General features: G+C 41.7%; 1 protein-coding gene and 1 non-coding gene across 3 annotated transcripts in view; one reads left to right on the top strand and one right to left on the bottom strand.

Moving 5' to 3' along the window:
* The window catches only part of CILK1 (ciliogenesis associated kinase 1), a 69,626-nt gene extending 42,328 nt beyond the window's left edge, over positions 1-27,298 (top strand). For both annotated transcript variants that reach the window (NM_001428252.1, XM_071218373.1), the window contains 8 exons: positions 385-556; positions 4,736-4,903; positions 8,708-9,028; positions 14,677-14,855; positions 14,967-15,115; positions 17,197-17,325; positions 19,316-19,438; positions 23,599-27,298. In NM_001428252.1, the coding sequence (NP_001415181.1) occupies positions 385-556; positions 4,736-4,903; positions 8,708-9,028; positions 14,677-14,855; positions 14,967-15,115; positions 17,197-17,325; positions 19,316-19,438; positions 23,599-23,753 (1,396 nt within the window). In that variant the 3' untranslated portion in view covers positions 23,754-27,298. The remainder of the gene's footprint in view (positions 1-384; positions 557-4,735; positions 4,904-8,707; positions 9,029-14,676; positions 14,856-14,966; positions 15,116-17,196; positions 17,326-19,315; positions 19,439-23,598) is intronic.
* Positions 6,256-6,359, bottom strand: LOC111761375 (U6 spliceosomal RNA). The gene has a single exon (XR_002794760.1). It is a non-coding gene; the product is annotated as a U6 spliceosomal RNA (small nuclear RNA).
* Positions 27,299-27,850: the final 552 nt, after the last annotated feature.

Below are 27,850 nucleotides of genomic sequence, written 5' to 3'. Positions count from 1 at the left end.
TTAATTGGTACTGTCTCAACTTGTAGACCCTCCCACCTTAAGCATTTTGCCATCACTAAGAAGTAGCCTACAGCCAGCAAGTTTTATGTTCTTGTGCCCTCTTGCTCTCTCTTTTCCTAGCTTTCATGCTTTCTGTTTCTCAAAGATGCTATAAGAGAGCTGGAAAGTCCTGTAGAGAAATGCTCTTTAGAAAGTACTATGAAATAGAGAAGGACTCCTCCGTGAGAGTACAGCAGTAGCCGAGTCCTTACAAGCCTGTGAACCACACTGAACCACATGGCAAATAGATGCGTATCAGCTCTCTTGCTGAGAACTGATTATATTTTTAAATTTAGTTTCTGAACATTGGGAGCAGTAACTAGCCATTAGCCTTCATCCCGCCAGGTACAGGGCTCCTGAAGTCCTCCTGAGATCTACCAACTACAGCTCCCCCATCGACATCTGGGCCGTGGGCTGCATCATGGCTGAAGTGTACACTCTGAGGCCACTCTTCCCCGGAGCCAGTGAAATTGACACAATATTCAAAATCTGCCAAGTGCTGGGGACACCAAAAAAGGTAATGATGTGAAACAAAGACCTGTGAACCAAAGCCAGCAGCTTCCCATATTCTTTCCCCCAACCCCTGTGCGGCATTGGCACCACTGAGCACCTGCTGGTTCCAGAAGCTTGCTCTTGACCTCAGTAACTCACCACTGCCCACGTTCTCCACCATGGCTTTTCTTCTTCCTTCTGCTCTTTTTTTTTTTTTTAAGATTTAAAAAAAATTTTTTATTTATTTCTCTCCCCTTCCTCCCCGCCCCCACCCCAGTTGTCTGCTCTCTGTGTCCATTTGCTGTGTGTTCTTCTGTGACCGCTTCTATCCTTATCAGCTGCACAGGAATCTGTGTCTCTTTTTGTTGTGTCATCTTGTTGTGTCAGCTCTCTGTGTGTGCGGTGCCATTCTTGGGCAGGCTGCATTTTCTTTCGCGCTGGGCGGCTCTCCTTACGGGGCACACTCCTTGCGCGTGGAGCTCCCCTATGTGGGGGACGCCCTTCTATTCTTAATTTCAATATTTGCCATAGCTCCCTCTGCTTTTTTTTTTCAAAGATTTATTTTTTTAATTTCTCTCTCCCCACCCCATTGTTCTGTGTCCATTCTGTGTGTTCTTCTGTGTCTGCTTGGATTCTTGTCAGCGGCACCAGGAATCTGTGTCTCCCTTTGCTGCATCATTCTGCTTGTCAGCTCTCTGTGTGTGCCGTACCACACCTGGGCAGGCTGTGCTTTCTTCGTGCAGGGTGACTCTCCTTATGGGGCACACTCCTTGCACATGGGGCTCCCCTACGTTGGAGACACCTTTGTGTGGCACGGCATTCCTTGCGCTCATCCGCACTGCGCGTTGGCCAGTTCCACACAGGTCAGGAGGCCCTGGGTTTGAACCCTGGATCTCCCATGTGGTAGGTGGACTTTCTATCCATTGAGCCAAATGCACTTCCCCCTGCTTTTCTCTCTCCGTCATCTCACCTCTATTGCAGAGCTTCTCTATTCTCAGAGCTACAACTCATATCTATTCAGATGTCTTTAAATAAATTGTTGCCTGCACTTCCCCTTTTCATAACTCCATTCACTTATTTACAGTCTGTGGGATTTTCCCAACCCTCTCACCAGCACCTCAAGCTGAACACATCCGAAGCAAATTGCATTTTGTTTACCAACAGACCAGCTTCCTTGTTTTAATTCCCCGTGTCCAGCCACGGTCCCATGGTAATCCCAGCCCCCAGCCTGGTGGCCGAGTCCAGCTTCGCCTTCTCCTTTTCCCTTATCCAAGGGGAGACTGGTAAATCCTGTTGCTTCCCCCCACACTGTCTCACACGGGGCCGGTCCACTGCAGATGGGGCGGTGATCACCCTGCTATGTCCGGGCGTCCCTTCTGTCTTTCTGCCTTCAGTAATCTTTTTCCTACCATTTGTCTTCCAGTTGGAGGCCAGATTCATCCACCTAAAGAGCATCTCTTGTACTGTCCTCACCTCCTAAAAGTATTCAACTCCCCGTCACTCAGCCCCCTGGGCCCCCGTTCCTCATCACCACCTGGGGACCTCACAGCGCCTGGTGGTGTGCCCGGAACCTCCCCACTTCTGCACTGTGCAGACACCCTCTGTCTGGAGGGCATGTCTTTCATGAGGCCAAATCCTGCTCTTTAGGCTCCCCAGTAAGCTTACCTCCTCCCTGTCTCTCTGATCTGTCTCTTTCTCTCCATTTTCATCCACCTCACTGGTGTTCCTGCCTGCCCCTCACTCTCACCAGGCCATCCTCCACACAGCCTCAAAGGCACCTCTCTCCCTGCCCCGGGATATTCCTTTTCATAGGTTGTATTACTGTCCAATGTTTTTTGTGGTTTTTTTTTTTACGATTTATTTATTTATTTTCCTCCCTCCCCCTCCTCCTGCCCTGCAGTTTTTGCTGTCTGTATTGTCTTCTCTTCTCATCTTTCTCCTCTAGGATTATCCAGGATTCAATCCTGGAGACCTCTCATGGGGAGAGAGGTTCCCTGTCAATTGTACCATCTCGGTTCCTGGTCTCTGCTGCGCTTCACCTTGACTCTCCCCTTGTCTCTCTTTTGATGCGTCGTCATCTTGCTGCGGGACTCACTTGCGCGGGGCACTGGCTCACTGTGGGCACTCGCGTGGGCACTCACGCTGGCACTGGCTCACAGCGCAGGCATACTTTCTCTTCTTCTTTTTCACCAGGAGGCCCCAGGGAGTGAACCTAGGCCCTCCCATATGGTACGTGGAAGCTCTATCACTTGAGCCACATCCACTTCCCTGTCTGACATGTTATTATAAATTTGCTTATTGGACAGTTGTCTCTCTACCCCTGTAGAATAGAAACTCCATGAGGACAGGACTCTGCTCTGCTCATCCTTTATCCCCCATGCCTAGAACCATTTCTGGCATGTAAATAAGTCCTCCATAAATATTTAAGAATGAATATGTTCTTGGTCTAAATAGTGATAATGCAGGAATTCATCTCAATAGTCATGTCAGGTGACAAGTGTAGTTCCTTTTATTTTGGGGGGGGATGGTGATAAAAGAATCGCATCACTGTTTATGGATTGGATGGCTTGATACTTCACATAAGCATGGTATAAACAGAGTTTCCTTTGAGAAAATGGGGTATACTGTTTGAATATATATTTAGCTTTTTCGTATTCTAAAGTTTGCCTCAAATCTTATGTAAGTCTTTCTAAATAAAATATTGCATGTTTTTCAGACTCAAAAAAAAAAAAGAATAAATAGGGTAAATGGATGTGGCTTAAGTAGTTGGGCCCTTGCCTCCCACATGAGAGGTCCTGGATTCAGTTTCCAGTGCCTCTTAAAGAAGACGAGCAGACAACGAGCGGACACAACAAGCAGGCAATGAGCAGAGACAATGAGCAGATAGACGAGGGAGCCATGCCGGGGGTGGGGGTGGGGGCGAAATAAATGAATAAAATGAAAACCTGTTAGTGTCACCACCTAAAGTCCAAAACCCTTACCACCTTACTGTGGCATGTGGGATCCCTGTAGCCCGGCCCTCCTGTCATTCCATCCTCAGCACCTGCCCCTTTCCCACTATTTAAGCACAGTGTGCCTGCTATGCTTCTGTACCTTTGCACATGGTATTCCCTTTGCCTGGGCCATCTGTCCACTTTGGTCTGCCTGAAGACCTCCTTGTTTGTCAAGACTTGGCCCATGCATTACCCTCAGAAAGCTGTCCCTGAGCCCTTTGGGATCTTAGAAGCTGCTCTTCTAGACCCACATGTTAATCTGTGCCGGTGTGTTCTGTGTCTTTTGTATAATTATCTGTGTTCATGACTGTTTCCTAGACTATAAGTTCATTCAGTACAAGGATTTATTTGTCTTGTGTTTATTTTCCTAGGTCCTAGCACCATTACTGGTACAAAGCAGATTCTCAAATTTAAAAAAAAAATCATTTCAATGAGTCACTAATGCCCCCTTCTCCAAGATTTCCAGAGTCCTCTGCTAGAATCTCTCCCTCTCCTGAATGCCCATAGCTATCCCTCTCTTGCAGCCTTTGTCACTTTTTACTCTGCATTAAGGTTATTTTTGTGAATGTCTTAATTTTTTCTTTTGGACAGTAATATCCTAAGGGCAGGGTTTATATTCTTTTTTTTCATACCCAAAGGCACTGGCGCAAGGCAAGCACTCAGTAAATATCTATGCAAATGAATGATATGAGCGGGATTGCTATACATGGAGCTACTTTACTTTTTTTGTTTGTTTTTGAGCTACTTTACTTTTTAAAAAGGGAAGCCGTCTATATTTTGAATCATCAAGAAAGATATATACTAGTATGTAGGGTTTCATAATTTTATTTGACCAGGGATGAGGAGGGTTTTTCCAATTCTTTTTCCTCCAAGAAGTACCTATTAACAGTTTCTGAGAACCTGTGTCCCAGGGAACACAGTCAGGGAAATAATAATTTGGTTCAACCCTAAAACCCCAAGAGATGGACTCTCGTGTGGAAAGATTATAAAACAAATTGATGGCAGTCCAGTATCTTTTCCACTACTTCCCAGTGATGTTCTTTTTAGTCTCTTCATAAGTATCCCCCTGTGCTCTATCACATACGGTGCCTGGCTGTGACTTAGGGTGTGCTAATGGAAATGCTTGCCTTTCCCTTATGGACGCATATGCCAGCATGTGACTCCTGCCACCATGATCAGCTGAGCAAGATTTTCTCTTTCCCCTCTTTCAGACCGACTGGCCTGAGGGCTACCAACTTTCAAACGCTATGAACTTCCGCTGGCCCCAGTGCGTCCCCAATAATTTAAAGACTCTGATTCCAAATGCCAGCAGTGAAGCAATTCAGCTCATGAGAGACATGCTCCAGTGGGATCCCAAGAAACGGCCATCTGCTAGTCAGGTTTTCTTCCATTTGATGTGTTTCTTATGAAGTTTGTATCTAACTCTAAATAATTTCTATAAATCTCATGGAGTGTATTTTATTTGGGTGTTAGGTGTAAAAAGTAGCATTAAAAAACACTAATGGTGTGCTATGTAAAGTATATAAACTTAAAATAGTTGGAAACTTATTGTGTGTAGTTGAAGTCATTAAGATTTAAACAATATAGTTGCTTGGAAAACTGGAATACAACTTGTGACCCATCATCAAACATATGGAAATAAATAAACTATGTATTTGTCTTTGGAGAGTGTTTTCAAATATAATATATAAGAGAGTTAAGCTTATGTGGCATATATTAGTATGTTGATACAACAGGACTGGTTAGGAATTATAAACTGAAGTGTTAAAAAGGAATTTGATCACTTTGTAAAAGCTAATTCTCTCATTTAACACATGACATAGAGAGATTGGCAGAGGCCTTAGAGCTAGGATAAGAGCGGTTAGCATTTGTGGAGTGCCTGACAATTTGCAAATTGCTTTCATATGATTTTAACCTCACAAGACTCTATGAGATAGGTATTATTATTTTCATTCTATGGATGAAAAGAGTGACTCAGAAAGGTTTAAGCTATTTTCCCTAATCACATGTCTAGCAGCTAGTACAGAGAGTGCAACGACCTACAGTTCGATCACGCAAATGACAGGTCTTCTGAGTCCATAGCTCCTGTTTTCCCAACCTGCCCTCCCCTGGGCTACTTTGACTTTGATTAAAAAAATGCACCAAGGAGAGGCATGGTGGTGATGTGGGCTTCAACCATTCACATGCCTGCTGCGCGCCTGCTTTTGTATTAGTATGTCTAGCATCTTCTCAACTCACTTCGTTGAGTTACATTGCTCAGAGTATCAACTAAGCAACCACTTCTAATCAGAGAAGATGTTTTGGCTAGCGAGAGTGAAAGTGAGGTGCTGGTACGATTTTAGAATTTGTGATCACTGGAGAGGTGATATCTGGGGAGTTAGAAAAGCTGCCAAAGAAAAACAGCTTTCCAAAGACTCAAAGGATGAAAGAGCCATAATTTGGTATCCTAAGACTTTGGGTGACTCAGGGATGGAAAGCTCTCAGAAATGCACTTCTGATGGTGAAATTCACAAATGATTTCAGGGCAGGAAGGAAGTTTTCTGATGAACCTAGTTTTTTAAAGGATACACATGAGATAAAAAGAAAAAGATCTTATATCAAGGAAACAAAAGAGGAATGCATGCATACTTTTTTGTGTATGCAATATTTTTTTTTCTTTTTTTTAAAGATACATAAATCACACAAAATGTTACATTAAAAAATGTAAGAGGTTCCCATATACCCCGCTCCCAAAAATAAGGAATGCTTCACAAATTTGTGTGTCATCCTTGTGCAGGGGCCATGCTAATCTCTCTATCGTTCCAGTTTTAGTATATCAGCTGCCAAGGCGAGCACAAGTGCATATTTTTAAAATAACATATTTTTATTAGATAGATTGTGAACTTAAAAACAGTCGTGCACATACAACACTCATAAACACCCCACCAACACACTACATTATTGTAGAACATTACAGATTATGAGATAATATCATCAGACTATTACCTCTAACTATGGTCTATAGTGTGTATTTGGTATATTTTTCCATACCCCGCTATTATTAACACAGTACATCTTTGGCATTGATGCAAGAATATTACACTATTCCTGTTAACTATAGTCCATATGTTATATTAATTGTATTTTTCCTATGCTACTCCACATTCTTACCTCCTTGCAAAAGTGATGTACATTTGTTGTGGTTCATAGAAAGACATTCTTGTATTTATACTGTTAATCACCATTTACTATGTTATTCAGTCCCTAGATTATTCCCTACCTTTCTTTCAATTGACATTTACACCCCTTTTCAGCCACAATCCCATTTATAAACTGGCTGCATTAGTTCTACTCACTATGTGTTACCTTCAATTCTCTCCATTTCCACCTTTTACAGTCAAGTTAATTAAAACTTCTATACATTAAGCATCAGTACACCTTCTCACACCTCCTCTTATCTCTTAATAACCTACACCCTAGGTTTTAACTCCATGTTTATTCTTTGTATTTAGTTTGTATTAGTGAGACCATGCAATATTTGTCCTTTTGTGTCAGGCTTATTTCCCTTTACATAATGTCTTCAAGGTTCTTCTGTGTTATCATGTGTCCCAATTTCATTTCTTCCTACTGCTGCATAGTATTCCATCATATGTATATACCACATTTTGTTTATCCATTCATTGATTGATGGTCACTTGGGTTGTTTCTATCTTTTGGCAATTGTGAATAATACTGCTATGAACATCAGTATGCAGATGTGTGTTCGCATCACAGTCTTCAGTTCTGCATATATTCCTAGTAGAGGAATTGCTGGATCATATGGCAGTTCTCTATTTAGCTTCCTGAGTAAATGCCAAAATGTCTTCCATTTTACATTCCCACCAACAGTGAAGGAGTGTTTCCATTCTTCCATATGCTCTCCTGCACTTATTGTTTTCTTTTTTCGGGTTGTTCTTTTTTTAAAATTGTCTTCTTTTTTTAAAGAAGCATAGATCAAACAAAATTCCTTTTTTGAAAAATAATAGCCATTCTGAAAAAAAAAAGGCCATTTTATATGGCATGAGATGATATCTCATTGTTTTGATTTGCATTTTCCTAGTAGTGATAGCGAACATTTTTTTATGTGTTTTTGGCTATTTATTTGTATTTTTTTTGCGAAATGTCTATTTAATTCTTTGGCCCATTTTTTAATTGAATTGCTTGCTCTTTTATTGTTGAGTTTAAGAGGAATGAATACCTTTTTTTTTTTAAAGGAGGTACCAGGGATTGAACCCAGGACCTCGTACATGGGAAGCAGGCGCTCAACCACTTGAGCTACATCCACTCCCCAGGAATGTGTGCTTTTAAGAATACTGTCAGAGAAGCTAAAAATACCCCAAAATCAGTTGAGACTTGCAAAAATGCCTCGGGCCACAGAGAAAGCTTTTCAAGGGATATTCCTAGTTCTAAGACCTCTGCCAGAGTACCCACTGTATTTGCCTCTGTGTCTACATGTTTATATGATCATCACAATTATTTATATCTATGTCCCAAGTTATTAGAAAGATTGGATTATGTTCAGTGACTTCCATTCAAAAAGACTAGGGAATACAGGGAATTTTTCAGAAAGAATTATAAACCCCAGGTTTAGAAGACATACCTCTGCTATTTGGGGAAGTCGAATATCCAGAACAACTCACACTTGGAAGATCAAAGATAGGCAAAGATCAACTACATCATTCACTAACCTCTTGACATTTCTGGGTAAAATAATATACACCTGCTTATTTTGCACTTGATACTTTAGAGTCTGCCAGTATCATTATGTTTGGCTCTCTCAGTTTTGTATTAATTTTTCTCCATCCATAGGATGAGAAAATGAGCTCAGAAGGGTGGAACTTTATATTTGATAATCATAGCAAGGAATTTATAAAATGAGAATCTGTATTGAACCAAAGCGTTTTTCAGAAGTAGCGAAGGTTATAGTAGTAGAGTTGCCTGCCTTATCCAAATAATTTTAAGTTTTGTAGCCAGTCCATTTCTTTTTTGACATCTCAGCTAAGAAAAATCACAAGGGGTCTTACAGGACCAGGATGCTGTTTTTGACTCTTTTTTTGGCCCAACAGGCTATAGAAAACTGGACACAGGAACTGTACCCAGTGATCCTGATGATGCTAACTTTTCTGATCAGACTTTTCTCTGAAAACACTTTTTTGTCATTCCAGGCACTTCGATATTCTTACTTCCAAGTGGGACACCCCCTGGGCAGCACCACGCAGAGCCTTCAGGATTCTGGAAAACCACAGAAAGGTGTCCTGGAAAAGGCAGGCCTACCTCCTCACATTAAACCTGTCCCCCCTGCCCAACCCCCATCTAGGCCACACGCGCGCATTTCGTCACGGCAGCATCAGGCCAGCCAGCCCCCTCAGCAGCTCGCCTACCCCTCTCAAGCCGAGGCCTCTAGGGCAGATCACCTGAGCCGTCTTCAGGAGGACAAGCCAAGCCCGTTGCTTTTCCCTTCCCTCCACAGCAAGAATCCTCAGTCGGTAAGCAGCCGAGATCCGCCGACAACCTTTGCGTCTGCATTATTCCTCTTCTGAGCCCACTCATGGCATGAAACATTTTCTTCTTCTGTATACAAGGACTAATTATAATAGAGTTATCTTTGCATGAACATGGAATTGTGAATTCCCTGCAATCAAAACAGCAGACACTCTAAATTCAAGTTCTGGGGAGTGGATGTAGCTCAGTGGTTGAGTGCCTGCTTCCCATGTGCTAGGTCCTGGGCCCAATCCCTGGTACCTACTAAAAAATATTCAAGTTCAGCCTCTGCCTCATAGTGATAGTTAGTCCCGATTCTGCTGCCTAATAGCTTGATAACCCTGTGCAACTTACCCAGTCTCTCTTCTCCTCATTTCCTCATCTGTAAATTAGGGATAATAATAGTACCTACCCCATACAATTGTTTTGAAAATTAAATGAGATAATACTTGAAAAGAAGTTAGAATAGTACTGGGTGCCTAGTTAGCACTTGATTTTTTTTTAAAGATTTCTTTTATTTATTTCTCCCCACCCACGCATTGTCTATACTTGATGTTTCTGCTCATCTTCCCCGTTTCATTTAGGAAGCACTGGGAACTGAACCCAGCACCTCTGATATGAGAGGCTTGAGCCACCTCTGTTCCCTGCTTTGTTATGTCTCTCATTGTGTCTTTCTTCTTTTGTCATCTTGTTGTGTCGCTTGTCACGCCTACCCATCACGCCAGCTCTCTTGTCTTGCTTATCCTCTTTTAGGAGGCACCAGGAACCTCCCCTCCCTCCTTTGCCATGTCTCTCATTATGTTGTTCTTTCTGTGTCTCTCATCGTATCAGCTTGCTGTACCTGCCTGTCACGCCAGCTTGCTGTCTTCTTTAGGAGGCACTGGGAACTGAACCAGGGACCTCCCATGTGGTAGACAGAGGCTCAGTTGCTTGAGCCACATCTGCTTCCCTTGAGTAAATGTTAGGCATTGTTGTTTTTAATCACTGTGGACTCAGTTTCCTCATCTGTAAAAAGAAGATCATAATGCATACCTTGCCCACCAGACAGGACTGTTCATGTGACTCAAAGGTCATGATGTTTGGAAGATGTTTTGAAAATCATAAGGTGCCATACAAATATTTGTAGATCGTTATTCCTATTAATGCTCTTCCTATTTTTTTAAATTGTGGTAATAAATACATATATATAACATAAAATTTGCCATTTTAACCATTTTTAAAGTGTACCGTTCAGTGGCATTAATTATATATTTACAGTATTGTGCAACTATCACCATCCATTACCTAAAGTTATTCATCACTCAAAACAGAAACTCTGTACCCATTGTAGCAGTTTGACATGGTTATGAATTCCAAAAATAGATAATTGGATGATGTTTGTAATCTGGTCCGTACCTGGGTGTGATTAAGTTATGATTAGGGCTTTGACTGGGCCACCTCACCTTTGGTGGCCAACACACCCATGAAGCATTAACTTCCCATATCTCTACCCTAGCCCCTGATAATCTCTAAATGACTTTCTGTCACTATGAATTTGCTTACCCTAGATATTTCATGTAAGAGGAATCACACAGTATTTGTCCTTTTGTATTTGGCTTATCTTGCTTAACATGGTAGTTTTCAAGGTTTATCTGTGTTATTGCATGTATCAGAACTTCATTTTTACAGCTGAATAATATTCCATAGTGTGGATATACTACAGTTTGTTTATCCATTCACCTGTCGATGGATATATTAGCCAAAGGGGTGCTTATGTAAAGTACCAGAAATCTGTTGGCTTTTATAAAGGGTATTTATTTGGGGTAGAAGCTTATATTACAAGGCCATAAAGCATAAGTTACTTCCTTCACTAAAGTCTGTTGCCACATGTTGGAGCAAGATGGCTGCCAGTCTCTGTGAGAGTTCAGCCTTCCTCTTCCTCCTAAGGTTCTGTGGTCCCAGCTTCTTCCAATCTCAGCTGTAGGCTGGTATAAGGCTTATCTTTCTCCCTGGGGCTCTTTTCTTTCCAGGCTCAGCTGCTCAGTTCTCTTCACAAGGTCAGCTATGGATTATCAGGTTCATTTCTCTTCCTGGGGCCTCTGGCATGTCTATTGAGCTGTCCCTCTTCCTCTGTGTTCTTCTCCTTTGTGTTTACTTCCCAGAGCTCCAGCATCAAATACTCCAACTCTCTCCTCTGCCATGTTGTTTACTCTGTGAGTCCTGCCCATCAAGGGGTAGGGACTCAACATCATACTGATGTGGCCGAATCAAAACCCTAATCATAATTTAATCAAGTAAAAATAAAACCTCTAAATTTAATACAATCTAATATGCCCAGAGGAACAGAACAGTTTACAAACACAATCCAATATCTACTTTTGGAATTCATAAACAATACCAAACTACCACAATGGGCTTGTGATTCGTTTCTACCTTTTGACTATTGTAAATAATGCTGCTGTAAACACTGGTGTACAAATATGTGTTTGAGTCCTTGCTATCAGTTCTTTTGGGAATATGCCTAGGAATAGAATTGCTAGTATGGTAATTCTATGTTTAACTTTTTTGAGGAACCACCAAATTCTTTTCCACAGCAGCTCTACCATTTTACATTTCCACTAACAAAATGTGAAGATTCCTATTTCTTTGGAACTTCTAGGTATTATGAGCTCTTATGGGCAGTTAAGAATAGGCTGCACAGGTAGGTGTGTGACACAAGCCCTTTTCAGAATAGGTTTAGACATTCAGAGAGGAGTTGGGGCAGTTGTGAGATGGGTAGCACTGTTATGTGTAAAATAAATGATAAAGACCATTTATAGACCCAAGGAATGGTTGACATTTCTTCATGAAGACTCCCAGAGGGCCTCATCCATTGAGTAGAACACTCAGTACCAGCCTCTGGGTTCACAGATGAGAACTTTAGAGGGGAAATTTGGGAAGGGTTGTTGGACCCATGGCAGTTGTCTGTTTTCCGGTGGTATCATCTGCTAGAGATTTGCATTATGAAATCCATGATTGGAATATGGTGCTGTGCCTGTGGTGGTAGCTACAGACATGAAATAAGATGAGCTCCCCTCTCCCTCAAAATCTGAGCAGTGAAATTCTGTTTTGTATCTCAATGAAACATGTAAAGGCAGTGCAAGTAATAAGTGTTGTACATTTTTTGCTTCTTATTGTAAATTTAAATGTGGTACAAGAAGAGTAGACACAGAGCCATAAAAAAGATCCCAGGAGTGCTCACACGAGCTAGTTTGCTCTATCTGCTCTCCAACTTTGCCTTTAATGTGGCATTTTGTTTTATGTCAGGCATGTTCACCAAAGCTGCCCTTTTTTTTTTTCACTTGCAGAATTCATGCTATTCAACAGTATTGTGGATAAAGTTATTTTAACTTCTTATCACCCAGGCAAAAAAATTTTCACAAGTTCTTTCCCCATTCGATTTCTAGCCATAGTATTGATCCTCAGAGGGTGGAATGTAATTCATAACCTGAAAAAAAAACTCAAGGAAGACTGCTTTGAGTTTTTAATTTATAATTAAAATTGTTGCTTTTAGTCCAAAAAAAAAAAAAAAAAAGATTCTTATTTCTCCACATCCTTGCCAACACTTGTTATTTTCCATTTTTAAAATAGTGACCATTCTAACGGATATGAAATGCTATCACATTTTGGTTTTGATTTGCATTTCCCTAGTGGCTAATGATATTGAATGAACTTCCTTTTTTTTTTCTTTTTACTTTTTATTTTAAAATAACTTCAAACTTACAGGAAATTTTAAAAAATAATGATACCAATCAATGTGGGGGTTGTCTGCCAGATGTGCACAGAAAAACCAATTATGTGACACCAGAATTTCAAAGAGAGAAATAGTTTACTGCAGAGCACAAAGCAAGGAGAATAGAAGACCTACTGGCCATAACTAAAAGAGAAACTTACAGTGTTTTATAGCATTTAGACAAAGGCAGGCAAAGGCAGGCTCAGGATGATAATGAGGTTAGAGATAGTCTAACTCCTGAACATGCACACACTAATTACGTGCTTGATTTACCTGGTTTAAAGTTTAGGCTATTGAGTCTCACTCAGGTGGGCCAACTCTGATTAGGACTGATTTGGTTTAGCAGGATAACTTAAGAATTTGGGGTGGTCAGTATTGGGTTGGCTCATTTTTAATCAACAAGGGGCTACATGCATAACTTCAGGGGCCTATGTTCAAGGGCACTCCACTTCAGGGCTTTAAAATAAGATAATGAGATAACAAGTGAGAACAGTACTGAGATGAGTTGTCTCATTACCATCCACTTACTGGGTGAAATCATGCAGTTTGGAAACATAGCATCAGCATTGAAGAACCAAGGCATCTGGGTTATGGTACAGTGATTTGCAACAGTTACAGATATCTGCTTTTGAAAACCACTCTAAGAGGAGAACAAATATGTGGGCTCAAAAAAGAACAGCATTCTGCATATCAATGTTAAATTTAACTTGCTTGTTGTATTTAAGGTGGTTACATAGTGAGTGCCCTTGTTCTCAGGAAGTATACATGGTGTTAGCAGAGCATGATGTAGGCAACCTACACTCAAATATTTAGGTAACAGATAGACAGGTTGATGGAATGATATGCTCAATGTCATAAAATGTTAAAATTAGATCTGGGGAAGGAGATGTAGCTCAGTGGTTTGAGTGCCTGCTTCCCATGTACAAGGTCCTGGATTCATTGCCATACTACCTAAAAAAAAAAAGTTAATTCTGGGTATCTGGTTTTTTTGTTTTGTTTTGGTTTGGTTTTTTAATTTTGTTTTGAGGTACTGGGGACCTTATATGTGGGAAGCCAGCACTCAACCACAGAGCCACATTGGCTCCCCTGAGTTGGTTTTTCTATTAGTTTGGTTTTTGTTGCTGTTTTTTTTAGGAGGGACCTCCTATGTGAGAAGCAGACGCTCAACTGCTTGAGCCACATCTGCTCCTTGTATCTGGTTTTCAAAAGGAAATAATGAGTGTTAGGTTCAAGAAAACGATAACTTGACAAGTGATTCTAGTCAGCATTAGCTTTGTAATACTGTCTGAAGAGTCTGATTTTCTAACACCTTCACACCAAAGTACTACATTTTCTGTCACCTACTATTCCTAACTAGTATAATGTGAGATACTGCAAGAGGCTGCAAGGGTGGTATCTCTAGACTGTTCATTTTACCTCAACCCACATCTTTGAAGCTATGTATTTAGAAATTTCCTATGGTAGCTAATTCTGTAGTTAAGAGAACATGTCCACGTCTTAATGGATAGTCTACTGAGAATGAAAAGAAGGCATTATTCACAATGTCCTGTGGTCACAGATGGCTGATATTTTAGCCACATTCTCTCATCTCTCTTATCAATGACAGTGTCAATCATCTTTTCAGGGATGAGAATCCAGCCATCTTCCTCGTATGTGAGAAGTATCTTAAATTTCTTTTTTAAAATCCTTGTCTTATACAATGTAGTGCCCCCACTGGATGAGCAAGGCAGAAGGTCTGGGAATGTGTTTTTCATGAGTCTCCTTTCCGACAAGCAGTGCATATTGGGGATTGAAATGCCCAGCATCCTCCTGTCCATAACAGAGGGAGTTCAGAGTAGGGATTATTCTTGAGCTCTATTAATGTCAAGTATTGCTTTCTTTCCCCTTTACTTGTATACACAGAAAATCCTAGCTGACCTGGAGCACAAAAAGCCAAAGAGTAGGAGAAGGTGGGGTCTTATTTCCACGTCAACAAAAGATTCTGATGAATCGGCTGAGCTGGATGACTTGGGTTTCAGTCCATCCCTCACAAGGATTGACCTGAAAAACAAGAAAAGACAGAGCGATGAAACTCTCTGCAGGCAAGTGTCCTCTTCTATCTGTAAACAGACGGAATCTGGCATGTGCCAGATTATTTTTACATGTGATGCCTACTGCCCCACGCTGACCTGAAACATGTCCCCTTGATTCAGATTTGAGAGCATTTTGGACCTGAAGCCCTCTGAGCATGTGGGGACAGGAAACAGTGCTCCCACCCAGACTTCACACCAGAGGCGAGACACGCCCACCCTGAGGTCCGCAGCCAAGCAGCACTACTTGAGGCACTCGCGGTACCTGCCTGGTAAGAGCAGTGACTTGCCTTGACTTCCATCGTTGTCAGTAAGCCGTTTTCTGGGAATCACATGTTCACACAAGCTTCTGTTTGGGAGGCAAGTGCTTTGGTGGCATCTTATCAGGACTGGTGGAGACATTGAAGATGTATTTGCTGAAGCCCAGGCCTCACGTTTTTATCTTATATATTTGCTGAAGATAAGGAATTTGGCATAGGAAGCCAGGTCCAGCCCCTAGCGAGGAAAAAAACTGACAAAAACTAGGCAGTATATCCAAGGCCTCCCCTGCAGACCAAAGTTTAGAAGAAATTGCCAGTCCTGTGTGTTATCAGGAAACCAGGACCGAAGCTTGGTCACCATCTGGGCAGTATGACAGGGATTAAGTATAAAAGCTATACTTTGGTGGGTGCCCAAGGCTCTCCAGATTCTCTGTATTCCAAGTTCATAGCACTAGCCCATCATTCATTCCCAAGTTCATTCATTCACTGAACATATATTTATTGAGCATCTACCTGTGCTAGGCATTGGGAATGCTACGAACAAAACAGCCAAGCAGGACCACCGTGTTGCACACCTCCAGGGGGCTCCATTCATGTCATAGTCTGTGCAGAGTCTTTACAGCTGCCTGCCCCACCCTCATGCAGCTTATAGTCTAGTGGCAGGGAGAGAGACAAAACAAATAGTTATTACAGATGGGGTGGTAAGTGGTATGAGGGGGTGATATAATGAGGGAGGAGGCTACTTTAGATTGAGCAATCAAGAAAGGTCTCTCTGAGGAAGTGACTTCAGCTGGACCCCGAGGAAGGAGCCCAGTGTGCAGAGAGCTGCAGGAAGAGGAAATGGCAAGTGCAAAGGCCTGCAGGCAGGAAAGGTTTGGCTTGTGAGCAGAGCGGCCAAGAGGCCAGCGTGTCCCAAGGATAGTAAGAGGGGCAGATGTAATGTGAGGTGAGATTGGAGAGGTGAGCAGGAGCTTCATCATTTGGGGTTTTATAAAACATTTGGATTTATTTTTTTCACGAGCCCAGGGAAAGCTCTGGAAGGGTTTAAATTGGAGGCATGACACATTTTATCTACATCTGTATATAGAATGGGGGAGGAGCCAGCAAGCTGTAGAGGTTGCCCAGGTGACAGGGAGTGGAGGCTTGGCTGGAAGGAAGTCAGAGGCGAGGGCAGGAGGTGGGAATGGGGGCTCTGCTGACGGACTGAATTCCTCGCCCTTGGTTGGGAATGGGGCTCCTGCCTGCTGCCACACTCCATTGGGACTGACACTGGGCACCAAGAGTAGCCTGACAGTTGCTCTCAGGGTGACTCAGGGAAGAAAGACCAGATGATGGGGCTCAGCAGAGATCCAGGTAGGACCCATGGAGACGCAGGCTGCAGTGACCAGAGGCACGAACGGGCGGGGAGGAAATCGGAGAGTTGTTTCTGATCAGCTGTAAGGGGGAAAGGCAAAGCATAAGAGACTGATGACTATTTTCCCTTCTTAGGAATAGCTGCAACACCTGACATCAGGGGAAGTGAGCAGGCCTAGAGGGAAAGTGGAGTGCTTGGGTTTGGCTTGAGGTCAACAAGGCAGCCCTTCTGCAGACGGGGCCTTGGACCTGAGGAACCAGGGTCGGAGCGGGTTGTTGGTATAAGCTGGAGTCACCGGCACGTGCTGGCAGAGACGGTCCAGGTCAGGGGAGAGGACGGGCTAATGGGGACAGAGAGAAGAGCAGAGGACGGCAGAGCCGGGGGCTGAGAAGGAGATGGAGGCCTTGGAGAGGGATGGGGAAGAAATGGTCTGTGAAGGAAAGACACAGAATGTTCAGGAGCATGAGGCCCGGGATGACACCAGAGGGAGTCAAGACATAGGATAGACCCGCTGGGAGATGCCGAAGAGACCTCTCAGGCCACCACGATCCAGACATGATACCAAAGCCCCATGATACTAAAGACAGCATCTTTCCCCTGCCACCTAGCAGATGACACCATCACAACCAGTTTTTGTTTTGATCGTTGCACCACAGAAACAATCTTGACAACTTCTCTGAAGACTGGGTGCAAGTTTAAATACTTATTTTACATCTTAAAATGATTTGTTCCCCATTAGGAATAAATATACGAAATGGCGTACTCCCAAATCCAGGCAAGGATTTTCTTCCGTCCAATCCATGGTCTAGTTCTGGTTTGTCTGGAAAATCTTCAGGGACAGTATCAGTAATCAGCAAAATAAATTCAGGTGAGTAATTTATTTAACAATTAAAAGGCAAAAAGCAAATTCTCTGGATGCGACAAGCAGGGTACAGAGATGGGGGGCGAGCTGTGGACCCACGAGTGCCTTCCTGCTGTGAGCACCCAGGGTCTCCTTGCCAGCCCAGGGCTCTTCTCTCTTGGCAGCAGGCGCTGCGCACCCAGCCAGCTTCCCCTGGGGTCTGCCCCAAGTAGCTGGGAGAGGAGCATAGTCTTTCCTTGCTCAAAGGAAATACAAGACTTCACAGAAACTCACCAAGTCCACCTGCTGAGGTACTGGTCTGCAGTGGCTGACCTCAGTCTGAAGTCAAGTTTGGTCCACTGCCTTGTTCTAGCACTTGATGAACATGGTCATAGAGACCTTCCCCTTGGAAAGTAGACAGTTTGAAAGGCGCCCCCCTTTCTTGCCAACTGGGTGAATGAATTTCCTGACCTCCAGGCTGATTAAACCCCATCTCAGTAGATCAGTTGTCCACATCATTTTTCCCACACACAGCCTCCATCATGTGCTGCTTCCCCTTCCACATTGCCAAGTAAACAGCTGGGCTCCACTGCTCCTGGCTCTTAATCCATTATGTGCTTATTTATTTTAAGGAATACAACAGAGAAATAGATAATATCTCAACACCCATGTATCCAACCTCCAGCTTAAGAAATTAAGCTTTGCAAATATACCTTTATACTTTCCCATAATTTAACCCTCTCTTCCTGGTGAACAAGTAAGTTGTTTACCATTTTTGCGATTAGAAAAAGTGTTGAAGTGAACATTGCTGTACCTCTGTTGTGGTGCACATGTGTGAGAGTTCCTCTAGGTATGATAACCAGGAGTGAAAATTTTAGGTTAAAGGGTATGCTCATCTTCAACTTACAGATATTGCCAAACTGCTCTCCAGCAGGGTATGGGAATTACACTACTTCCTTGATGCCACTTGGTACTGTCAAGAGTGTAAAATCTGTGCTGATCTAATGGGTGTGAAACGGTATCTTATTGTGGTTTATACTTGCATGTCTTGTTTACTAATGAGGTTGAGCATCTTTTCTTGTGTTTATTGACTGTGTCTTTCCTTCTGTAACTTAGCTGTTCCTGTTCTCTGCCCATTTTTCTTTCCGTCTATTCACCAAAATGGCAAAATTGTGCCCCAGCTTACAGCGCAGTTCCTCACACTGTACATACCCAGACCATTTTCCCATCTGCCTTAAGCAATTTACTCATATTTTTAACTCTTTTCCTAACAGAGATAACTTCCATTTAAATTATGGTTGCTAATTACATTCATCATTATTCTATGTGCACCTTTAAGCCTTAATAATTAAGGTTATAGATATTCACTCATCCATCCAATATGTACTGATTACCTATTTTATATATATGCAAGACATTCCATTAACCTCTCAGAATTCATAGATAAGTAGCATACTGCCCCTGCAGTATGTAAATTTTATATTTTGCAGTAGTATATTTTATGTATATGACATAAAACTGAATTTATTTACTATATTTTAATAATGGTTAATTGGTTGAAGACAACAATATTTAGTGTAAAATTGTTTGAAACAGCTAACTAATTAAGATAAACTGCATGCTGATCAATCAGGGAATGGCTAAGTTAGTTACTGTTTAGTCAGAAGGATGACACAGAAGGATGATACATGCCATATTATATAGTGGAAAAAAGCAAATTTCAGAACAGGGTAGACCTATTTTTATAAAAAATTTAAAAATAGATCACAATTCCACCACCTAACCTCTACTTGATTGTATCCTGCGTGGGTACTAGTGTCTTTGGCCCCTGCTCTTTCTAACAGTGTGCTGTGGTAGAATGCTCTGCTCAGAAGTCAGGACTGTTTTCATCATAATTCTTTTTTTCCTCCTAAAAAGAAAAACCTAATTCTTTATTGCTTTGCACTGCTCTCCTTTACCCTATCTGTGCCATGTGTAGGTATCTTTGTAATAATGAGCTTTTGCTTTTGCAAATCAGTTGGCTCCGGCTCTACAAGTTCTAGTGGACTGACTGGAAACTATATCCCTTCCTTTCTGAAAAAAGAAATTGGTTCTGCTGTGCAGAGGGTACATTTGGCACCTATTCTGGATCCTTCTCCTGGTAAGTTCTATTTTGGAATATTCATGAATTCATTCAGCAAATAGTTATGAACAGCTGCTCCATGCCTGGCATGTTGCAGGCCTGGGAATACATTGATGAATGAGACAAATACCCCTGCCCTGGGCCTCTGACAGTCTATTTATGGATGGGAGGACAGGCAGTGGGTAAGCTGCATAAGTGTAATATATAGAACATCAGATGGCCACAGGTGCTAAGGAGAAAAATTTAAGCAGGCAGTAGAGAATGTGGTGGAGTGTGGAGTGCAGTTTTCAGGTTTACATAGGATGCTAGGATTTGGGCTAGGTAAGAAGGAGAGACCTCAAGGGGGTAAGGGACCAGAGTGATAGTATCAACAGATTTTGGTTCAAGTTTGGGTACTAAGGGAAATGAAACTGGAAAGACAGGATGTGGTGGTCAGGGCAGGGACTGTATGCCGTTGGGATCCCATGGGGACTGCTGTTATAGGCAGTGGCAAATCCAGGGTGCAATCCTTGGAGTGAGAAGCAGAATAAGGGAGTGGTGATGAGCAAAGTCATTGGTGGAAGTGTAGTAAAGAGCTGAGAGACCAGAGTATTGGGAAACCATGTATGGGGATATTAAGTCATCAGAATTATGAAAGAAGCAGTATCGGAAGGTGTGAGCATGAGCCAGGAGCTAAAATCTTTACTCAAGGAATGAAGGGGGTGGTCCAGGGGTCAGTTGATGTCTCCAACAAGGAGAGGCCCTGGGTGGTATGTCTAATGAGGTGAGATCCAAGCTCAGGGATTGTAGGAGGAGGGAGGGAGCAGTGTCTGGAAGTAGCAAGGAGGAGCAGAACACCGACCCCACCGCGCCCAGGTTCAGGCATGGAGGGCTCAGGGGAGAAAGCAGTCACCTGTGGAGAGTGCTGCAGGGGAAGTATGTCTCCAAGGAGAGCCAGGTTTCAATCAGAGCAAGAAAAGATGTTGAGGATGAGGGTGATTTTGCTGAAATGGACCATGAGCTTTAGGGACACATGGATGGGTTTTCAAGAGATGGGAAGAGGGCTGAGAAAGAAGGTCATAAAAGGGGATATAAGGGGATGAGGAGTGACCTAGGAGGCTTAGGCCTCTTGCAGTGGCATGATGGGATTAGGACCTAGGGGCCCAAGTAAAGAGGGGTGCACAGTGTGCAGATTGCAGCGGGTATGTGCCTGAGAGCATACCAGGAACACATTTGACTCTGCGAGGCACTAGTGGAAGTAATTCACTAATTACATTACAAATTATTTATTTACTGGATGCTTGAAAATACTGACAAAAGTCCTAATCGTTATTGGCACCTTCCACATGCCAGACCCTCCTTTTAGAGCTTTGTGCTTGTGTTGTGCCTTGAAAGTTTGACTTGCATAATTTACCACAGTCTAAAGCTGTCTGCCACATTTCCTTCTCTGGTGGGGGTGTGATAGAATCAGTGGGAAACTTCACTGGGATCTGCCTTTGCCATTTCCCTACATTCTCCCCAACGCTACCCGGCCACACAAGGCAGGAAGTGGCTTGGAGGGGAGTGCTGATAATTGGAAGTAAATTATCTAGCTCTCAGAACAGCTAGATTTCTGAGAGATGAGTTTGGGTCACCTCCTCTGCCTTTCTTGAAGTCTCTAGCAAAAGGAAGTGAGAGTAGTGTTGGTTCCACTGGAGGTGGCCCAAGATGTCAGAGAACCACACCAGAAATTCACTAGAAAGCATCACTCTCTTCAGATACCATTTGATCTCATTACATCTGAGCAAACACTAGTGCAGGCAGAGATTCTGAAGATAAAATTCCTGCATGGGAAAGTGGGGGATTGAAGCAGGAAGAGCATGGTTTTTAATTCAGGCAAATCTGGGTTCAAACTCCTGTTTATGAGCAGCATGGGATAAAATGCAACAGTGACTATTGTCTTACTCACAATGATGATACTTAAGGGATGTTGTGCAGGCAGCCGCTCCACCCCATGACTGTTGTGTAAGAGGGATAGCAATGGCATCAGGCTGTTAGTCTATCCTAAACTGGTGATTTTAGTCAAAGGGAGGCATGAATGGGATGCAAAGATCCTGGAACCTTGATCGTAGCAGTTCACAGTTGCCTGGCAACTGGCTGAGGATCCAGGTGGGCTGTACTTAACCTTAAGGCAAAACCAAAAGTGTCCTGTTGGCTTGATGTTTCCTTTTCACTCTCTGATATGTTTTCATATCAATCAAAATAAAGACCTGATGACAATAAAAGTATTAAATTTGGCAGATTCAAGTGCAACGCCCCTAGGTCCTAAATTTGCCTTACCAGTGTTAATGATGAAGGTATAGAGTGAGTGGAGGGAGATTTTACCAAGGCCCTGGAACCTGTATAAAGAGCTCTGACAGGGAGAACCTTCTCGGGGGGGTTGCTGAAGTCCACAGCACCATCAAAAGGAAAGCTGTCCTCCCCATCATGAGCACCAGAGCGCGGCGCTTTGGGGATCATAAACCATAAACCATCTTCCTCATTGGTAGGTCTATGAAATCCCTTTTTCTATCAGGAGAATTTCTTTAGAATTCCTTTTTACTGGAAACTGCCTTCCTGATTCTTCCCGGATTCTCCCATTTGCAGAAATAATTTTTTTCTTTTTATTGACCAATTCTGACACTTGTAGGCTAGAGACCTTAAGCCAAACTGTACTACTATTCTCTCTGGGCCTCAGTTCCCTATCTGGGAGGTGGGGTAGTGTCTACCTTGCAAGGTTTTATGAAGAGCAGAAAATAATGTACAATCCCTGTACACACAGTAGCCTTTTTAATATGCAATGGCTGTTTGTTTTTTTTATTTTTTTAATTTTTTATTTATTTATTTTCAAACAGAAGGTCTCTCATATTTATTACTGAACCAATATATTTATGCCAAAGCACAAAAATAACTTTTTCTTCTAATAAAGTCCAACTGTTAAGAAAGAAAAGGGTCTCCTCCAACAAAGTGTAAGTGAACTCAATACAGCATAAACATGTGAGTTATTACATGTGCAATTCCTTACAGACCCAGCTTGATTCTTCTCCAGTGTCTTCTCTTGGAGTTGTACCTGATTTTATTGCCAGTTTCATTTGAATCCACTGAGGAATGGGACAATTCTGTTTTTGTTTCTTGGCCAGGAATCGCTTGATTCTAAAAGTCTTAAGAGAAGACATGGTGAAGCTTGAAGTCAAACACACACACAATGGCGGAGGAAGAGAGAAAGAGCTGTTTGTTTTTTTTAAAGATTTACTTATTTCTCCCCCCTGTCCCCTGTTGTCTGCTCTCTGTGTCCATTTGCTGTGTGTTCTTCTGTGTCCACTTGTAATTCTCATCAGGCAGCACTGGGGATCTGTGTTTCTTTTTGTTGTGTCATCTTGCTGTGTCAACTCTGCATGTGTGTGGCACCACTCCTGGGCAGACTGCGGTTTCACACGGGGCGGCTCTCCTCGTGCAGGGGCCACTCCTTGCACAGGGGGCACACTTAGACGGGGGAATCCCTGAGTGGGCTGGCACTCCTGGCACACAGCAGCACTGAACGTGGGCCAGCTCACCACATGAGCCAGGAGGCCCTGGGTATTGAAACCTTGGACCTCCTATATGGTAGGCAGACGCTCTATCTGTTGAGCTACATCCTTTTGCCACAGTTTTTTTTTTTATTGACCCCCCCTTGCAGCTCTTTGCTTGCTGTCTGCTCTCTGTGTCCATTTGCTATGCGTTCTTGTGTTTCTGTATTTATTTTTATCCCCCCCCTTGCGGCTTGCTTGTTGTTTTGCTTTCTGTGTCCATCTGCTGCACGCTCTTCTGTGTTTTTACTTGTCTCCCTTTTTTTTGTCGTTGCACCACCTGCTGAGTCGGCACTCTACAACGCTTGTGGGCCTTCGGCTCTCCATAGCGTGTGGGCAAGCCTGCCTCCACAAGGAGGCCCCAGGACACAAATCCAGGGCCTCCCACATGGTACACAGGAGCCCAACTGATGGAGCCACAGCTGCTTCCCCCACTGTTTTTATTATTGATATAAAAGCAATGGACAAATACTAGCTATCATGAGACTTTAGGTAGGAGGCAAAACGTTCTTCTTGAAGTTATCTCATAACCTGGAGTTTTTGTCACCAAGATGCAGTTGTCTGCAGTCTGCACGGGTAGGACCACTCAGCTCAGCCTTTCTCTCTCATGTGCAGGTTATTCTTCCCTGAAGCCTGTGAGACCTCATCCTGGACGACCGTTCTTCCACACCCAGCCTAGAAGCACTCCTGGGTTGATGCCCCGGCCCCCGGCTGCTCAGCCGGTGCACGGCAGGACCGACTGGGCTTCCAAGTACGCATCTCGGCGATGACTGTTGAGAAGCCCCTTGTGAGGGAAAGCAGGTGCTTCCCGGCTGCCGCTGGTGTTCCACCTGCAAGAAACATGAGGCTGGTGTAAAAACGCACACTTTATACTTACCTTCTGAACTAAGACATTTCAATATTCTTTTTCAAAGTTTTTTTTTTTTAATATTGATTTGAATGCAATACCCATTTTTTGTACAAAATTATTTTATTCTAAAACTGGGTCCCATTATTTTCTTAAACAGCAGCATTTTGTATATATGATTATGTTTTAGCATTTTATACAGGCAACTTTGTAATGAACTTTTTAAAGATTGATTGATTTTCCTTTGGGGTTCCAGATAATATTTTATACAAATTTTAAAAATCTAATGAAATTGATGCAGTATTGCAACAGGGGTGCAATTTAGGATTATGTGATAAAGGGTTATTTACTCAATGTGTGTGGATATTTGTGAAAGGGTTAAATTGTAAATGTGGCACATTAAGGTTCTTCAGGTTTCTTAGACTGACATTAGCACTAGAAAAGTGTCCTGTTTTTCTCAATATCATGTCATTGGTTTGATTTCTTGACACCACTGTGTTGTTCTCAAAGTTCTAGTTATTATGTAATTTGTGTTGTTTTTTTATAATTTATAATTTGTAATTTCGTAATTTGTGTTGGTTTTTCCCCAGATAAAGGAACTCTTAAGTAAATACTTTTTGAAATTTTTGCAACACCCTTTAAGATGGTTAGATATCCACATGAAACCAAAATTAATCATATGATACCAAAACATTCTATTTTCTTTTATTTTTGATATCAAACTGTATAAGTATACACAAAAGGAAAGCTTTTCAAGTCAAAAGGTTCTCAACATAAAGGTTAACACAGTCAAATTCCTCTTCCTGCCAGGATACGTAACAAAAAAGCTAAGTTTCAAAATAACAAGACTTTTTTTATGATAACTGATGGAATTTTGCATTCAGTTCTGTCGATTTTTGCATTCAAGCCTGGTTAGGAACAGACAATGAATTAATTTCTATCCTAGCCAAATTCTCAGGGCAATCTGGGGTGCCGAAAAGATTTAAGGCAGGGGTTCCATTTATCTGGGAAGTCACAGTTGCCATGAGGCTAGTGTCCACACCGTGCCACATTTGAACTCTTAACCCTTTAGTAGTTTCTTTCAGCAGTGAGAAGAAGAACTCTATTTACTGGACAGAGGTTGTTCCGTTAAAAGGAATGTTTACAGCAATTTCTAAAACGACAAAGCCAGTTTGGAGACACAAAGAGTCAAAAGGTCCACTGTCATTCATCTCTGTAGAGCAAGCACATTTGCCTCTGTTCCTGGTTACCTTTAAGGCAAGAGGAAAGATCACCGCCAGTTGACACCATATAATCTCAACAGTATATTGATTTATTCTCCAGGCCTCAAGCTACTACTCACTTTTGAGCCACCAGTTTCCAGGATATAGCAACTTGAACTATACAATGTTACCATTTTTATAGGTTTCAAAATGATACTTTCATATGATTTAGCCTAAAAGTTGGTAAATTATTGCTTTGGTGTATTAATAATATATCGTGGCCTGAATGAATTAGCGTCCAGGGAATAATTTATGCATTGGAGAGTAGGGCTCAAAAATATACTTGACCAATCAGCTGTGATTCCTGGGGCTGTGAGAAAAGCACATGAAGTATGTGGATTTGATGAGTAATAATTTCTTGTTAACAAACTGGCGGCACAGCTTAAGAAAATAAATATGTATATGCAAGCACAACTTGAAGCTGAATTCATTTCTGTATTATAATCTCAATTCATTACCTACAGCAACTGAAAATGTGTTTTCAGAGTTGAGCCCTTTACTATGAGGTTAATATTTATTTTCCCTTTTGTATTATGTATAAAAAGTAAGTTTATTGGAAACCTTTCGTGGCTTCCTAGAAAGCCAGTTTTAAATTGTAAATACCCCCTTGAGAAGCAAATGGATCCTGAATACCATACTCTTGGCACTCTAGCTTATGGGAAGGTCGGTCACCAAATTTTTTAAAATTGAAAAACCTTGTTATGTGGTTATACACAATATAAAATAGTGTTCTAATACTTTTGTAGAGCCTAACTTTGGAAAATATTTTACTTTCTTCCTCTGTCTTTTCCTTTGTTTACCAGCAAACAACTCCCCTTGGAAAGCCAAACACTTTCATTCATCTGAAATTGAAATTGAAGTAGAAACACAGTTGATAACCAAGAACCAGTCTAAATCCTAATGACCTAGCAAAATCTTATAAAGTACTCCTTTCTCCCCCTGCAAATGGATAAAGGACAAATAGTGCATACTAGCTATGTAGAAGTGCATTATACAAGGGAATAATGTGAAAATAAAATGCTGCCTGCTGCATCTAATTTTAGCGACTATAGAATTATATTTATTTGTAATGCAAGACGCCAATAGGAATGATGAGTTTAACTGTACCGATCTTTGACTATACCTCATTTGCAGTCAGAAGCTTTCCAGGATGTCAGGAAATGGTACAGGCTTGGCTCTCATTCTGTGTCCAAAGGTTTAATGACAGTGGTGTGCTGAGGGTGGGGTACTAGTGTACCCCCCGTGAGTAAGCACAGCAGGGAAAACTACATTGGCATAAAAGCTATTTTCATGTTATAACAAATGTTCATTTTACAGTGAAATTCCATTAAGTACCAAGTCCTCACTCACTCATATGTAATAAGATTTTTACATTGCAAGAAATTTGATGTTCAAACAATTTTTCAGACTTACCTCTTGCCCAGAGGACTATATACCTTCTAATAAAGTTACACTATATTAGCAAAAATTGAATACAATCAAGGCAACACATGTAAAACAGAACAACAATTGTTTTCTGTTTTGAAGTGCACATATAAGTAGCATTGGAATTCATGGGTACCATGTTTTCTCAATCGTTGCATTTCCCTACCATTTAAGCCATTGCTTTGTGCCATTTAGGGGGGTGGGGAGAAAGAACGCAGGCTGTTTGTTACAGCTCGGTGTATGACCAAAAGCAATATGGGTCTAAGAAAATGTTTGACATGCTAATATTTTACATCACTTAAAGCATTCTGTAGCAACTTGTTTGTTTAATATATGTTGTTAACTTTTAGAATGATTTTTACAATTTCCAACCAAATGTACTGTACTTTTATATAATTTATTGTGAGGACCTTCTTATGGAAGCCATTAAAAAGACAAACTGGAGGCAAATACATTAATCTGTATTTTCAGTTTCTTATTAGATATGTGCTAATATGAATATTAATAACCTGAACAAAGACTTCCAATCTCAGATATCTTGGTATGGATCACAGCTGGTCACCTGATTTGATTGCAAGGGTGTAACTGAGAATAAATTTATTTATAAAGTAAATATTCATCCCAAAGAGAAGCTAGGAGGGCAGAAAACCAGTTAAGCAAGACCCTTCTGAAACAATGTGTTGCTTTTTGAGTAGTGTCCTAAGGTGTTTAAAAACATGAATTGACTTTATATAAGGAAAATTCTCCTGCCCCAAATAAAGTTACAGTTTCAGAAAACTTAGAGTGGGTATTTGGTTTTTGTTTTCTTATTCTTCCAATAAAATTTAACATTCATATTTTCTAACTTCCATGTAAGAATTAACTTGGAATTTTGATATAACTTCTTAATGCTTAGTTTGGTGTTACTGCCATGAAATTGGAAACATATACTTAAAGCAGCAATATGAACAGTTAGTTATCCAGCAATGTGGAGGTTTTTTGTTTTTTATTTTTTTATCTTTTTTTAAAAAGATGCATAGACCACACAAAATGTTACAGTAAAAAATATAAGGTTCCCATATGCCCCCACTTCCCATCCCATCCCCCACTCCTCCCACATCATCAACCTCTTTGATCAGTTTGGCACATTCATTGCATTTGATGAATACATTTTGGAGCACTGCTACACAGCATGGATTATAGTTTACATTGTAGTTTACACTCTTTCCCAGTCCATTCCATTGGTGATGGCAGGATCTATAATGTTCTGCATCTGTCCCTGCAATATCATTCAGGACAACTCCAAGTCCCCAAAATGTCGCCATATCACACCTCTTCTTCCCCCTCCCTGGCC

The sequence above is a fragment of the Dasypus novemcinctus genome, chromosome 11 (genome assembly GCF_030445035.2).
Source record: "Dasypus novemcinctus isolate mDasNov1 chromosome 11, mDasNov1.1.hap2, whole genome shotgun sequence".
In the NCBI taxonomy this organism is placed as follows: Eukaryota; Metazoa; Chordata; class Mammalia; order Cingulata; family Dasypodidae; genus Dasypus; species Dasypus novemcinctus.
This window is presented reverse-complemented; position numbering and strand designations above follow the sequence as displayed.